At 49.4% G+C, this 12,879-nt stretch overlaps 1 protein-coding gene across 7 annotated transcripts in view; it reads right to left on the bottom strand.

Annotated features, from left to right (window-relative positions):
• Positions 1-1,329: 1,329 nt before the first annotated feature.
• The window catches only part of Slc25a37 (solute carrier family 25 member 37), a 37,705-nt gene continuing 26,155 nt past the window's right edge, over positions 1,330-12,879 (bottom strand). For 4 of the 7 annotated variants that reach the window (XM_010623826.1, XM_010623853.3, XM_010623833.3 and 1 more), the window contains exons 2-4: positions 8,107-8,335; positions 6,123-6,179; positions 1,330-3,170 (exon numbers count right to left, since the gene is read on the bottom strand). In XM_010623826.1, the coding sequence (XP_010622128.1) occupies positions 2,650-3,170; positions 6,123-6,179; positions 8,107-8,335 (807 nt within the window). In that variant the 3' untranslated portion in view covers positions 1,330-2,649. Of the gene's footprint in view, positions 3,171-6,122; positions 6,180-7,495; positions 8,073-8,106; positions 8,336-9,943; positions 10,023-12,879 lie in introns of those variants that run through there. The other 3 variants (XM_010623839.2, XM_019207572.1, XM_019207574.1) reach the window with 3 other exon arrangements.

Genomic DNA, 12,879 nt, shown 5'->3' with positions numbered 1-12,879 from the left:
GAGAAAAAAATGCTTTATTTGAAAATTCCAATCCACAAGTGGGTGAACCCCAAGTCATGGTGTGAGAAGCACTCACTCGTGCAGACACACACGCACTGTCAAAGCATGAGTCCTAGGCTTCCCTGGCACTGCCTGGCTGCAGATGGCACTTCAAAGATGTTAATGGCCGAGTGTGTACCATGATTCTTTTAAGCAGGGCAGTATTTTCCCATTCAGCACTCTGTGATGTCAAAATCACAAGCGCAGGCTACAGTCTGTGTGGGGCAAACACTACCAAATTTCAAGTTAAGGATGAGAGAGGTAAAATTCATTCCCACAAAATGAACGAACACTTCTATATCTACTCAGGGCCTCAGGATCAAAACCTTCTGACAGGTAACTCACTAAACCTCATGAGGACCGGGTTGGGGCAGGCAGGACAGATGGGAACCCCTGCCAACCCAGCCTGTCACAGGAAAGAGAAGGCCAGGACCACATCCTCGGACCCCGAGCTCATGGCGCTCTGAAGTCTATGCCAGCCTCTCTGCTTTGCACCCCCTTAACCAAAGGGGCTTTTCCAGAAGTTGTTTCTGCTATAAATATGCAGCCCAAAATCCTGTGGGAATCCAGGAACATTTTATAGCAGGGCAGTAGATCAAGTGGACAAAAAGGAATGGGAGGAATAATTTTTTTAGGATTTAAGTTCTACTTTACAATGTACAATTTCATTCTCCTCTCCATCTGCAGAAATTAGCACTAGGTAAGTAACTCTACCCTAAGACAGGGTCAGAGTAGATGCTAACATTTCCAGCAACAGCACCATCACCAGCTTTCTGCCTGCTCCAACTGGTACCCGCAGTTCAGAATGGGGGGCTACCCCAAAACGGGACAGCTCAGCAGCCATCCTGAAGCCCAGCAGCAAGACCCTGCTCATGGCGCAGGCGCACGCGTGCACACACACACACACACACGCGCGCGCGCACGTACGCGTGCGCTACCAAGGTGGCCCGCCCATCCTTGACCTGAAAAAGGAAGTCAACTGTTTTATTATACAACTGCTTGTAGCTACCCAAACAAAAGACCCATAACAGCATAGTCCCAAGATGCAACTTCTCTCCATGCAAACTAAGTCCTTCCCAGGCAGGGACAGGCGCCACACTGGCCACTGTGATAGTGGCAGGTCAAGACCAGGACTGCCACAATGAAATGCACATGCTTCCTGCCCGGTGGGGGCTCAAAACCGGAAATGGAGGCTGTCTGGTCTCCCCTCAGAGCAGCAGGCTTGGTGTTTTCTCTTAGCAACAGTGTGACTCCATTCCAGAAGACAAGGCAGTGAGACCTAGTGTTCTCAGTGACATGCACAAGGCTGGAGAGTAGCCTTGGCCATGAGGGTCCAGGCCAGACTTCTGCAGTGAGGCCCAGCTGGAGGGCCCAGACTTTTCACCAGCTAATGTGACAGGGAATGAAAGGATGGGACAGGACAAGGGCACAGCCAAGTGCCAGAGGTGTGCTGGCTCCGTTTTGTTAATCCCTAGACAGTACAGGGAAAGGCAGGACAGGAGAAGACTTAGTCCAAACACATAAAAGCCAAATGTCCTGAAGTGCCTGAGGGAAAAAAGGCTGATTCATAATAAGTCTTAGGATAAAAGTAGGATTTATCCCAATGACCTACTCAAGTAGCCAAATGCTGGCAGATCCAGGGCTTCTACATGTGACCAATGGAGGCACAAATTCAGGTCACTCACAACGAGCAAAGGAACAGCCTCAGCAGGTGTCAGTCTGGTTGCCCTAAATGTACTCAGGCCACCAGCCTACTGCAGGAGCGATCCTACTGCCTGGGCCATGTGTGTGCGTAACACAGCAGTGAGAAACGTGCCAGGGCCTGATCTTTGGTCCTGGAATTTTTAGGAAAGACAAGGGGATAAGGCACATGAAAGTGAGTGACTGATTGAATTAAAAATTGTCAAGTAGCACAATTGTTTTTAACGTACCTTCTTTCCCCATTAAAAGAGAAATTCAAAATATACACTTAATGTTTATTATTTTACATTCAAGTGAAACTTCCATCTGGGGGGACCTACATGCAATTTGGGGCCACATTCAGCCATTTATCACTTTGGTGCCTTTTTACTTGGCCTGATGGAAGAATTCAGCCCTCCTGTTTTTTAAAAACAGCTTGATCGGCTTGTCTGTAATACTATTTATGGACACACACACAAGAATACACACGAATTCAAAAATTTCTATGTAGAAAAATAAAGGATAAACATTATCCATCTATTTTAGACTGTATAGTGGAACTATATATATATATACTTTCTAATGTGTTTAGTCACTGTATTTCCTCTTCCCTCCTGTATGACCTAAGGATGGAGGGAGGAGTCTGCCACAGTGAGGCAGAAAAGCTACATTCTCTGGGGGAGGAGAAGCAGCAGCCATATCTTGCTCCCCTCCCCGAGTCTTTCCTGTCCCTGTGGACAGACAGCCTTCTGCTCAGCGGCCATCTTGGCCTCCCCTCTTTCTAAGGCATCAGAGAGCACATATCAAGGGCACCCTCAAGAAAAGGACCTTGGACTTGAGGCCGAGGGACCAGCAGGCAGGCAGGCAGGCAGGCAGGGGAAGGCTTTCGTGAACAAAAGATTCCAGAACCACTTCCCATAGCCCATTCCTTTAGTACAGAGTTCGGTTCTCCAGCTGGTGTTTGGTGAGGAAGTACTTGAAAAACTCATAGACGGACCAGGAGATGGCCGTAGAGGGGATCTGGTAGATGACGCGTGCCTGGATGCCTTTGAAGTAGCCTGCCAGGCCATTGAGCTGGTACACCGTCCGGAAGGCGTTGGCCATGCCCGACAGCCGGCCACTGATGTTGGCCAGGGACAGAGCCACATTCTCCTGTGTGTTGAGTAGGGTCTTGCAGACATCGAGGGGGGTGGTGGCAGCCGCAGCGAGGGCCCCAGCCAGGCCACCACAGATGATGTGGGACTGCGGGTTGTAGTCCCTCCGCGGGTTCACCTGCTCCTGCAGGAACTCATAGGTGATGAAGTGGATGGACTGGAAGGGAATGTTCATGGTGAGCTGCGTGGTGTAGCTCCGGTAGAAGGCCCCCAACCCCTCGGTCCTCCACACTGTGCCGATGCAGCTGAGGGCAGACCGGTGCTGCGAGTTGTACATCTGTAAGCGCTGCTTCACCACTGTGCCGGGCGTAGGACAGGAAAGGCCAGGCCAGACGGGCAGCCAGCAGGCAGGTGGTTGGCTTGGCCCCACCCCAGGTCGGAGTGAAGTGGGAAGCCAAGCCGATAAAGAGAAACAAGCACATTAGACACACTGGTAACAGGTACAGAGCGAGCACAAGCACAGCCCCAGCCTGGGAGGCCACAAGGGCCAGCTCCAGGCAGTCCCGGGTCAGGGCTCCATTTCTAATGCCAGGACCCAGAGCCAGGAAGATGGCGACTTCCTCAAGTGTCTCCTGCCAGAACCTCCAGTAAGCGGGGTCCCAACCTCCTCACGATGGATGCTGCTCTGACCTCCTGGATCCTGGCTCCCTGCTCCCGCTGCCCTCTTCCATCCTGTCCTCAGCCCACCGATTGGACATGTGTCCCTTGCTTAGTCTCAGGAGTCCGAATCTCTTAGCAATTGCAGCTTGTGTCACAGTGCCCTTGTGACATGGCAGAATTATATCTGCCCAAGTTCTGTAACGATCTCCAATGAAGACCTCAGCTTTGTTAACACAAAACCAACTTAACAAGTGTTCGTGGGAAAACAGGAAATGAGGCTGTATTCCTGGCACCGAGTTCTGAAAGAGTCTACACATTGCCAGACGAGCACACACGATGTGCTTTACTTCACTTTTAAAAGAATAAAGACCTTGCCTGCTTTGCAAGTGCCAGGGACATGAGTTCGATCACCAGTACCAAAGATAAATAAATAAAGACCTTAAATCAAGTTGAACTTCACTTTTTATCTCCTTTAAAAAATATAAATGAAATCCTTGCTTAGTTAGGATAACTACCTGGTCATTGGCTAGGTCCCTGCATTGCATGAATTACAAGAACACAAACACAAGATAAAGATGAAGAAGGTGAAGGAGAAAAGGAGGAAGAAGAGGAGGGAAAGGAAGAGAAAAAGAGGGAGAGAAGAAAGGAAGGAGAAAGAGGAGGGTGGAGAGAAGAGGAAAGAGAAGAAGAGGAAAAAGGAAGAGAAAGGGGAGAGAAAAAAGAATAGAAAGCAGAGGAGGAGGGAAAGATGATGAAAAGAAAAACTAGGAAGAGGAAGGAAAGGAGGAGGGATATGACGAAAAAGAAGAGAAAATGGAAGAGGGCCAGGGAATTCAGCTCAGTGGCACCACGCCTGCCTCACAAGCACAAAGTCCTGAGTTCAATCCTTGGTAGCAAAAAAATAAAAAATAAAAAAAGCAGACACCAAAAATAGTAAGATAATGAAAGAAAAAATGATTGCAAAAGAGGAAATGGAAGAGGAAGGAAAGAAAATGAGGAGAGTAGGCGAGGAGGAGGAAGAGAGAGGAGGAAGAAGCCGCCCTCTCTACCTACGGACTCTGCATCTGTAGATTGAACCAATTACACAAAAAGTATGTGGGAAAAGTTATATCTGTACTAATATGTACAGACTGTTTTCTTGTCATTATTCCCTAACCAATATAGCAACCATTTATAGCGCATTTACATGGTGTTGGGCCTTACAATCTAGAGATGGTTTGCAGTATAAGGATGTATACGGGCTAGATGTGCGTACTATTCCCTTTAAGGGATTTCAGTGCCTATGGATTTTGGTATCTGCCGGGGCTGTGGATTCCCCCAGAAATTCCATAAGATGACTGTAGCAGGTATGTATCTATCTAGGGATTTTAAATTCCCCACGAACCGATTCCCACTTGTGTAAGAGCTTCTCTTTCTGGGCCTCAGACACACTGCCTTGAACACATTCATTACAGAACAAGCGGGGACAGGTAAGTTTACTTAAGGACATCTCATCTCGAGAATGAGTGTGTGTGTGTTCGGAAACAGAACACAGACATCTCTGGGCACTCTGCTTTCCAAATCAAAGTGAGAAAGGTGTATGTCACCCCAGTCACTCTGAGCACCATGACGAAGCCAACAGAAAAGGAGGTAAGGACTGTAACCACCTTTCCCCACTTGTCCACCAGAGCACCCAGGAGGTAAAGAGTCCTCTCCCCACCTCCCAGTGTGACTCGGCATAGCTCTGAGATCTGGGACAAGTCCCCGGTCTACAGGACATGGGACACAGCAGAGAACAAACAAAAAATTTCAACCTCAAAAGAAAAAAAAAGGCAAATTTATAACCTAAGACTCACACTGCTGGAACTTTTTTCTCCAGTTCTCCCTTCTGGCAAGGCACCATTTTGGGGTAGAGGAAAAAGGGTGTGAGAGACCCGCATGTCACCTAAGGCCACCACCAAGCAGGAAATGACCCAGATGCAGGTGCAACAGAACCAGGGCCCAAATTTCACTATTCACATCTGAGTTGGCTGAAGATGGCAGGACACGTGAAAAGCTAGCCAGACTCATGTTTGCCCAGCCGAGACTGGCTTTATAATGCTCCAAAATTGAAAGGGGAAAAGAAAACGTTAAAAAGAAAGAAGAAAGCAAAGCAAAACGGCCACATGTTAATTTTTGAAGCACAGTAGCAGATACACAGGGGTTCCTAACACTGTTCTCTCTACATTTGCCTATGCTTGAAATCTTCCAGTCATTTCAACTTTGAAAAATAAACTAACTCGACACAGCCCTACAGATTGGCTCCTGACAGCACCCCCGCAATTTGTCTAGGGTCGATAAAGGTCAACCAGGATCAGATGTGTATGTGTGTGAGTATAGGTTTTGAAGTAGTGAAAATCTTGCAAAAACGTCCCAGGAGAGCCGGCTCCGACGCATCCCCAGGCTCTTCCCCAGGGACCCTGTTTCAGCTGTCGTCCTAGGTGCAGGGTCCGAGAACCAGCATTTCCAATGCCTCCCGAAGCCTGCAGGTCTGGGGACCACGCTTCCAAGAGTTCTGTTAAACTCTGACGGGGTCCAGGAGCCCCTTGCCCACCCTCTGCACCCACTCCTGCCCCTTTGCCCCCCTCTGCACATCCCCTACTGTCCCTCCCTGGAGCCACAGGACATTACCTTCTGCTGGGTTCATTACCGCATCGTGGAGCAGGGTGGCCATACTCCCAGCTATCCCTGCAAAACAAACTCCAGACAATTACCCTCTGCCATGGGGTGTGCAGAGGAAGTTCCCCGGAACCTAAGGGCAGACGAACTCTGGACTGTCTGAGGAGCAGAATTACTAGGAGTGCTCCACTCGAGCGGAACCCCAATGCCTAAAGCCCTAACCTGGGTGTGGAGGCACAGACTAGAAATGGGGAAGGCTGACAGAGGTATAGTTATCCGCATCGGAACCTTGCAGAAACCTTGGGTTCCTTCTTGTCAGCGCTAGGAAACAGCCGCTAATGTTCGAAGGTACTCAGAAACCACACTTAGTGGCTTTTTCCACTATCTAGATTTTAATTAATTCTCATCCCTCACCTTTGTCTAGAGATCAGCACACTGTGCCTTTAAGCTGAGCTGATCAAATGGGGTGTTATGGGGGGAAAGGAGCAGAAGAGAAACCTTTAAGTAAATTTCTCGTTAAAATCTAGGCATTTTCAAGAAAATGGATAAGAGAAGAGTGGGACAGAAAGCTTGGCATCTGGATAAATCTGCGAAGCTGGATTTGGTCTCATGGGCGGTGGCCCCTCTAGGGATTTCCTCAAACCTGGCTTCAAGAACCAGGCACTCTGAAAGCCTGGTTCAGGCCTGGAATTTCGATCTTGGCTTCGCCTTTCCTCCCTTTGGGGTGACAATGCCTAGTGACTAAGATTATAACGTGGGGAGGTGGGAGGAATGAGGGAGAGAGCAGGTTAATGCTTCTGAAATACACATAACAGCTCCTCCCCTGCTGCTCACACACTTGCAATTATTCTCAGAAAGGTCCAAGTGTAACCACTGCCCGTGCCACCATGCTGCAGGACAGCACTGGGCAGACCTTGGCATAAACTGGCTTTTGTCAAACCTACTGCACCGTTACATAAGGCCACGTGGGCCAAAGGAGATCCCCGATGTCATGGGCTCAGGGGAGCATCTGGGCACAGCACTTAGCGACCATCTCAATAAATGCAGTGGGTGGCCAGCTGTTCAGAAGCCCAAGTGACATCTGCAAAGCAGCCAGGCACACTTGGTACCAAAGCACTGATGGAAGGGTGCTTCGTGGTTCTGTGAGAACAACAAAAAGGGGAGTGGGAGTTGCTGGCCACATCTAGCTCCCTCTGTTGAAGAATGCAATCACAATAAGCATGCTTCACGTCGCTATCCATATTCCCGTTCCACACTCACACAAAGCACAATGACAGCCAGCCCCACGCGACAGCAGCAGAGGCCACCCGGCCTGGCCCAGGGCCGTGAGCCTCATGTAAGAGCGGCCCTCAACACACAGCCCCCCACCCGCCTTTCTCCCTCACATCAACCACACAAAGCTATTGCAGCCCTCGGTGCGGAGAAGCGCGGCTCAGACACATGGAAGAGGACGGCGGGGGCAAGACCCCCAAATCTCCTGAAGCTGAGAGTGGAAAAGGCCTTCCGCAGTGGCGCAAGTCCTTTGTCAGCCATAAAACTTCTTGACCTTTTAAAGCTTAGTTAGATCTTGGCGTTGCAGAGACCTGTTGTACCAGTTTTTAAATAGTCTCAAAGAAGCTGTCCAGATAACTTTTTTTTTTTTCTGAATCCAGCATTCAAAAGTTTTGTTTCTATTCAGGGTGTGTGCTAGAACTGATCATTAATGGTTATTGAATGATTTAAAAAAAAAAAGCTCCCACAACAGGGAGAACTGAAACGCCTCTGCCACCGAAGTCCCCTGGGCTCAGAGAGCGCAGGCAGGGGACGGGGAAGCGTGTGTGAGCGTGTGTGCGCAAGTGCGTGTGTCTGGGTGGGTGTGCGCACACAACCCCAGAGTTCCTTTTTCACGAGCAAGCTGCCGAAGACGAAGGCTGCTGGGTCATGGGGAGGAAGGCCCCGGGGTAGGATGTGTTGAAGAGGAGAACTTTCTAACTCCAGACAAATGCTTTCAAAATACCATTGGCTAGGTGGCTGTTTCCTTGGTGATGGAAAACATCGTTTAAAGTCTGTTTCATGTTTTCATAGCAGGCAAAATACATGGCGTGGGCCGGGCCCGCCCCTATGATCATCACGTTGAGACCCCTCAATGGCCTCCAGAAGCCTTCAGTCCGCATGATTTTCTTGAGGGCTCCATAGATGCTCGTGTACCGGGCTTTGGGATCTGGATTCAAACTCTGCATTCGTGTCTGTGGGAGAGCGAGAAAAGAAAATGAGAAAGGAGAACTAATGAAGATAGAAAGACAGGCTCCCCTGGTCAAGAAAATACAGTTATTCTTTCCCTCCTAGCATGCTCCCCTCCTTGTGTGTGGACAGACTTCATTCTGCCCTGTACCAGGGGAAGAACAAGGATTCAGGGAGTGGGATGGGGTAAAAGACCCAAGCTGTGTCTTGGTGAATCCCTCAATCTTACTGGATCTGGGGACCTTTGATTAAAAACTGTGCTTGTTGCAAGCAGCAATGGAATAATGCATGTGCATACAGTAAACTTGGGTCTTGGATAAAGAGGTGCAGTTGTCCCTCAGTACCCACAGGGGATTCATTCCAGGGCCCAAGGCACAACAAAAAGCCTTCATGTAAAATGGCACAGTGTTGTGTCTAACCTATGTACAACCTCCTATATTCTTTAAATCAGGGGCCGCAAAACCCCCACCCCTGCTTTGGGCCACACAGCAGAAGGAGTGTGGTTGAACGAGCAAGAGAAGCTGCATCTGTATTTACAGCCGATCCCCACAGCTCACCTTGCTGCCTGAGCTCTCCAAGCTGTCAGATCAGCAGCTGCATTAGATTCTCATACATGAACCACACATGTGCAGGTTCTAGCTCTCCTTATGAGAGCTAATAAAGTGGAGCTGAGGCAGTGATGCTAGCACTAGGGAATGTAATTATTATGTACCACAGAATATACACTAAGAAAAAAAAGAAAAAACTCTCCCTCCTCCTGTTCCACGGGAAAATGGATGTCTTTTTTCCGTGAAACTAGCTCCTGGTGCCAAAAAGGTAGGTGACTATTACTTTAAATCATCTCTAGATTACTTGTAATACCTAAACTAATGAAAATACTACAGATGTTATACTGTATTATTTAGGGGATAATCACAAGAAATAAAAGTCTGTATATGCCTGGTACAGATGCCAATTATTTTTCCAAATATCTTCAAGGCATGGCTGGTTGCACTTGCTGAGGAGACCAGCTATGTTATACGATCCAGCAGTTTACACTCAGGTCTTAAAGACTTTTGCAGCCTTGTGAATCTGAGCCCTCCATATTCTGAAAGCTCCCGTTCAGGCCCTGCTAGGAAACTTCTCAAATCTTTTGGGCCTTACCCATGCATCACCTCTAAATACTTGGCACATTTCACTTTTACAACACCTAAAATTTTGTTTTGCTCTTCTTGTGTTTTGAGACAGTGTCTACCCATGCAGTTTAGGCTGGCCTGGAACTTGCCATGATCTTCTCGCCTTACCCTCCCACGTGCTGGGATTACACGAGTGCATCACCACACCAGCTTTCGAAGTTCTTGTTCTTAATGTCTTCCTATGTATAGTCTTGTTACTTGAGGCAGGGACCTAGCTTAAGGTCTCGGTTACCCTCTCGTAGCACTCAAGTGTGCCAACACTTGAGCAGCTAGGAGGTTTACTTCACATTTCAACCTAGCTAGGCCATGGCACCCAGACACCTGACCAGATTTCTGTCTAGGGGAATCTGTGAAGGCATTTTTTTAGATGAGATTCACATTTAGGTCGGTTTGCTTTGAGTAAAACAAGTTGCATCCCATAATGCGGGTGAAACTGACCTAATCAGCCAAAGGCCTTAAAGACAAAAGTCTTGAGGTGTCCCAAGGGAGAGACTCCACTTCCAGACTGCCCTGACTTGAGTATGCAACATCAGCTCTTCCCTGCACACCCAGCCTGCCAGCCATCTGCAGATTTGGGCACTGCCAGCCCTTATGGTGATGTGTGCCAATTCCTTAAAATACATCTCCCTGTACAGGAAGAAAAAGAGATTTTGATGTAGATCTCTGTTTCCTGGGAAAACCCTGACTGACAAGTAGGTAAGAGGAACACCCAGGCTGGCCCAGTCCCACCAAAGCAGCGCCCTCCCCTCCACCTTCCTCCCGCTCCACATCACCCCACCCCCGCCTCCAGCCCAGCAGAAGAGCTCTCCAACTGTTGGTGGGAGCGTCCTTCTCTCTCCAAACAAAGTCACATAGAAAAGCTAGTACATGTAAACAGGAAGAAAGGTTTCTCTGGTTGAAAATAGGGTGAAGGTCCCTAGGACACAAGGCAACTCCTCAAGACAGACATCCCCTGCCCCCAGGAAGCCTGGGGCCTTAAATTAGACTTAGGCTTATTAGGAACTCGCTACTTTCCTCTTCCTCTCACTGCATGCAGCCTGGTGAGAATACCTTCAGCCCAGCCAAAGGCGGCCGCTGGACACGTGGGGTCCGGGGGACTGGAGGTGCCCCTTGGGGGTGAGCAGATCAGTTTCCCCACACCTTCAGATTGTTTGAAATGATTTCTCTCTCATCCTTCCAAAAAGGACTTGAGGTGTCTGACCTAGAAAATGCACGACAAGCAAACAAGACCAAGAGAAAGACACCACTGTGCTGACTGCAAGGGCACTGAGTCGTCGCCACACCACCTCCACTTACCTGCTGGGAGGCGGGAATGCAAACCGTTCCCCTGCCCTCTGGGAAGAAGGGAGAGGCCCTCTACCACTAAAAGATACTCAAAATAAGTTTAGGGCAAATGGGGTCTTATATTTCACTTGGCTTCGTCTTTGATCAAAAGCAAGGCCTAAGGCTGCCAGCAGTACAACTCGATGCAAGGTCAAGAGCCCAGGCTATGGTATCAGGGAGAACAGGGGTGATTTCAGACCCCGCTGCTCATGGTGTGACCCTGGGCACATTGATCTCTCTAAGGTTGAGCGAATGGCTGAGCACATTAAATGAGATAACATGCACCTGTTTCCATCATATTGTTGGTAATGATAAAGGAGCCATCCAGGGGCCACGTGAAGGTGATTTATGGAGGCCAACATGGCTCAAGTGTATGACTTTCTAGTGGAATGAGCAAGAGAAGTGGGGGTTGTTTCTGTTCCATTCACAGCAGGTCCCAACCCGGCTAAGATGTACTAATTCTGAACGCCATAAATATTTGTTGAATGGGTGAACAAACAAAGGCAGCTCAGGAAGCCAACTATGGAGAGGGGGTAACTGTGTCTCCTAGTCACCTTCCTAACTGAATACAGTCACACTCTCGCCCTGGTTATCACCTTTTCTCTAGATCTTTCCCCATCAATTTGGAGTCCATTTCTTACTGAGTCTCTCCAGGCTGGGCACGGTCTGCTGAGTCAGAGGCAGAGCAGAGGCTGCTGCCTATCCCTGGGGCCCACCCGGGCCTGTGGATGTGGGCGGCTCTAGGCAGGGCTCTGCCGTGCTTAGAAGGGCAGCACAGGGCATCTCCCTAGGGACGAAGCCGAGCTTGAGCAGGTCCCTTCCTCCCCTGTACGTGCACAGCTGGCCTGTGGCTTAGGCCTTCCACGGGTCCTGGTGGGCCAACGCCAAAGAGCTCAGGGCGGGCAGGACAGCAGGGTGAGAAAACACAGAGGCCCAGGAATGAGCTGCTTAGAGTCCACCTCTGCCTCCAACGCTGGTTCGGGCAGCTGTGCGTCTGTCTCACCTCTCTGGTCCCCAGTGTTCTCAGCAGGAAAATGAAGGGGACAGGCCAGAGCAGTGGCAGAAGATCAGACTCATCCACGAAGTGGTAGAAAAATCTATCTTTAAGCACCACCCCAACCCACACTGATGCTCGATTTGGGAGCCACTAAATGACTGAGCAGACCCCTTCCAACCCTCAAAATTTCCAATAACATCCCCAGCCTTGGCAGTGTGGGATCCACCACTGTTCCCCCAAGGAGGTGGTAGTGGAGGGAATGAGGTGGGCACAGAGGTGGGCAGGGCAGGGGCACTCGGCCCACAGAGCAGGCTCTAGAGCCAAGCTAAGGTCCGGTGGTTCATTACCCTCACCTGGGGTGACCCCCTGGACAGCTGCTGGGAAGTGCCAGTATCAAGGGGCTCCCCTTATGCCCCTGCTCACATCAGCTCGCCAGACCCTGGTGTCACACCCACACTCACAATGGAAGTTTGAGGTTGTTCTGCACCCCCATCCTCTCTTTAAGTCGGGGTGAGGTAGGCAGTAGATACACTGCTGAGCCAAAATGCACCAACCTCTTCTGAAAAAGCCAAGGACCACTGGGTGTCTCTGCACCTCCACAGATGTCCCTGTCCTCCGGGGTGCTCAAGAGCAGTGACAGTGAATGCTATCCGCTGGGACAGAAGCACACGGCCTCCAGTGGGCCCGGCTCATCTCTCACCTCTCTGTCTGCTCCTGCCCACAGGGTATTAATCCTACTCTGCCCTTTTGGTATCAGGCACAGGCACGCAGAGGAGAAAACAAGAAAATTGGGAGGGGAGCGTGGGAAGGAAAATGGGGGAAAACAAACGAAATATGTGAAAGAGAAGAAAACACACCACTCAAGGTGCCAAAAGAACAGCACAGAAAAGAGCCCAGGAGTGAGCAAGCACGCATTAGCCCTGAGAAGACGTCAAAGGCAGGCGGAGAAGAAACGGGATGGAAGAAATAGGATGGCGCCAGAAAGACGATCCATTTTATCTCTCTTTAAAGTGTTTGACTCTGCCTATTAAATGCAAAAAAAAAAAAAAAAAAA

Source organism: Fukomys damarensis, unplaced genomic scaffold, assembly GCF_012274545.1.
Source record: "Fukomys damarensis isolate Sample0158 unplaced genomic scaffold, DMR_v1.0_HiC HiC_scaffold_18, whole genome shotgun sequence".
Classification (NCBI taxonomy): Eukaryota; Metazoa; Chordata; class Mammalia; order Rodentia; family Bathyergidae; genus Fukomys; species Fukomys damarensis.
Note: the sequence above shows the minus strand (reverse complement) of the source record. Positions and strands in the feature narration are given on the sequence as shown.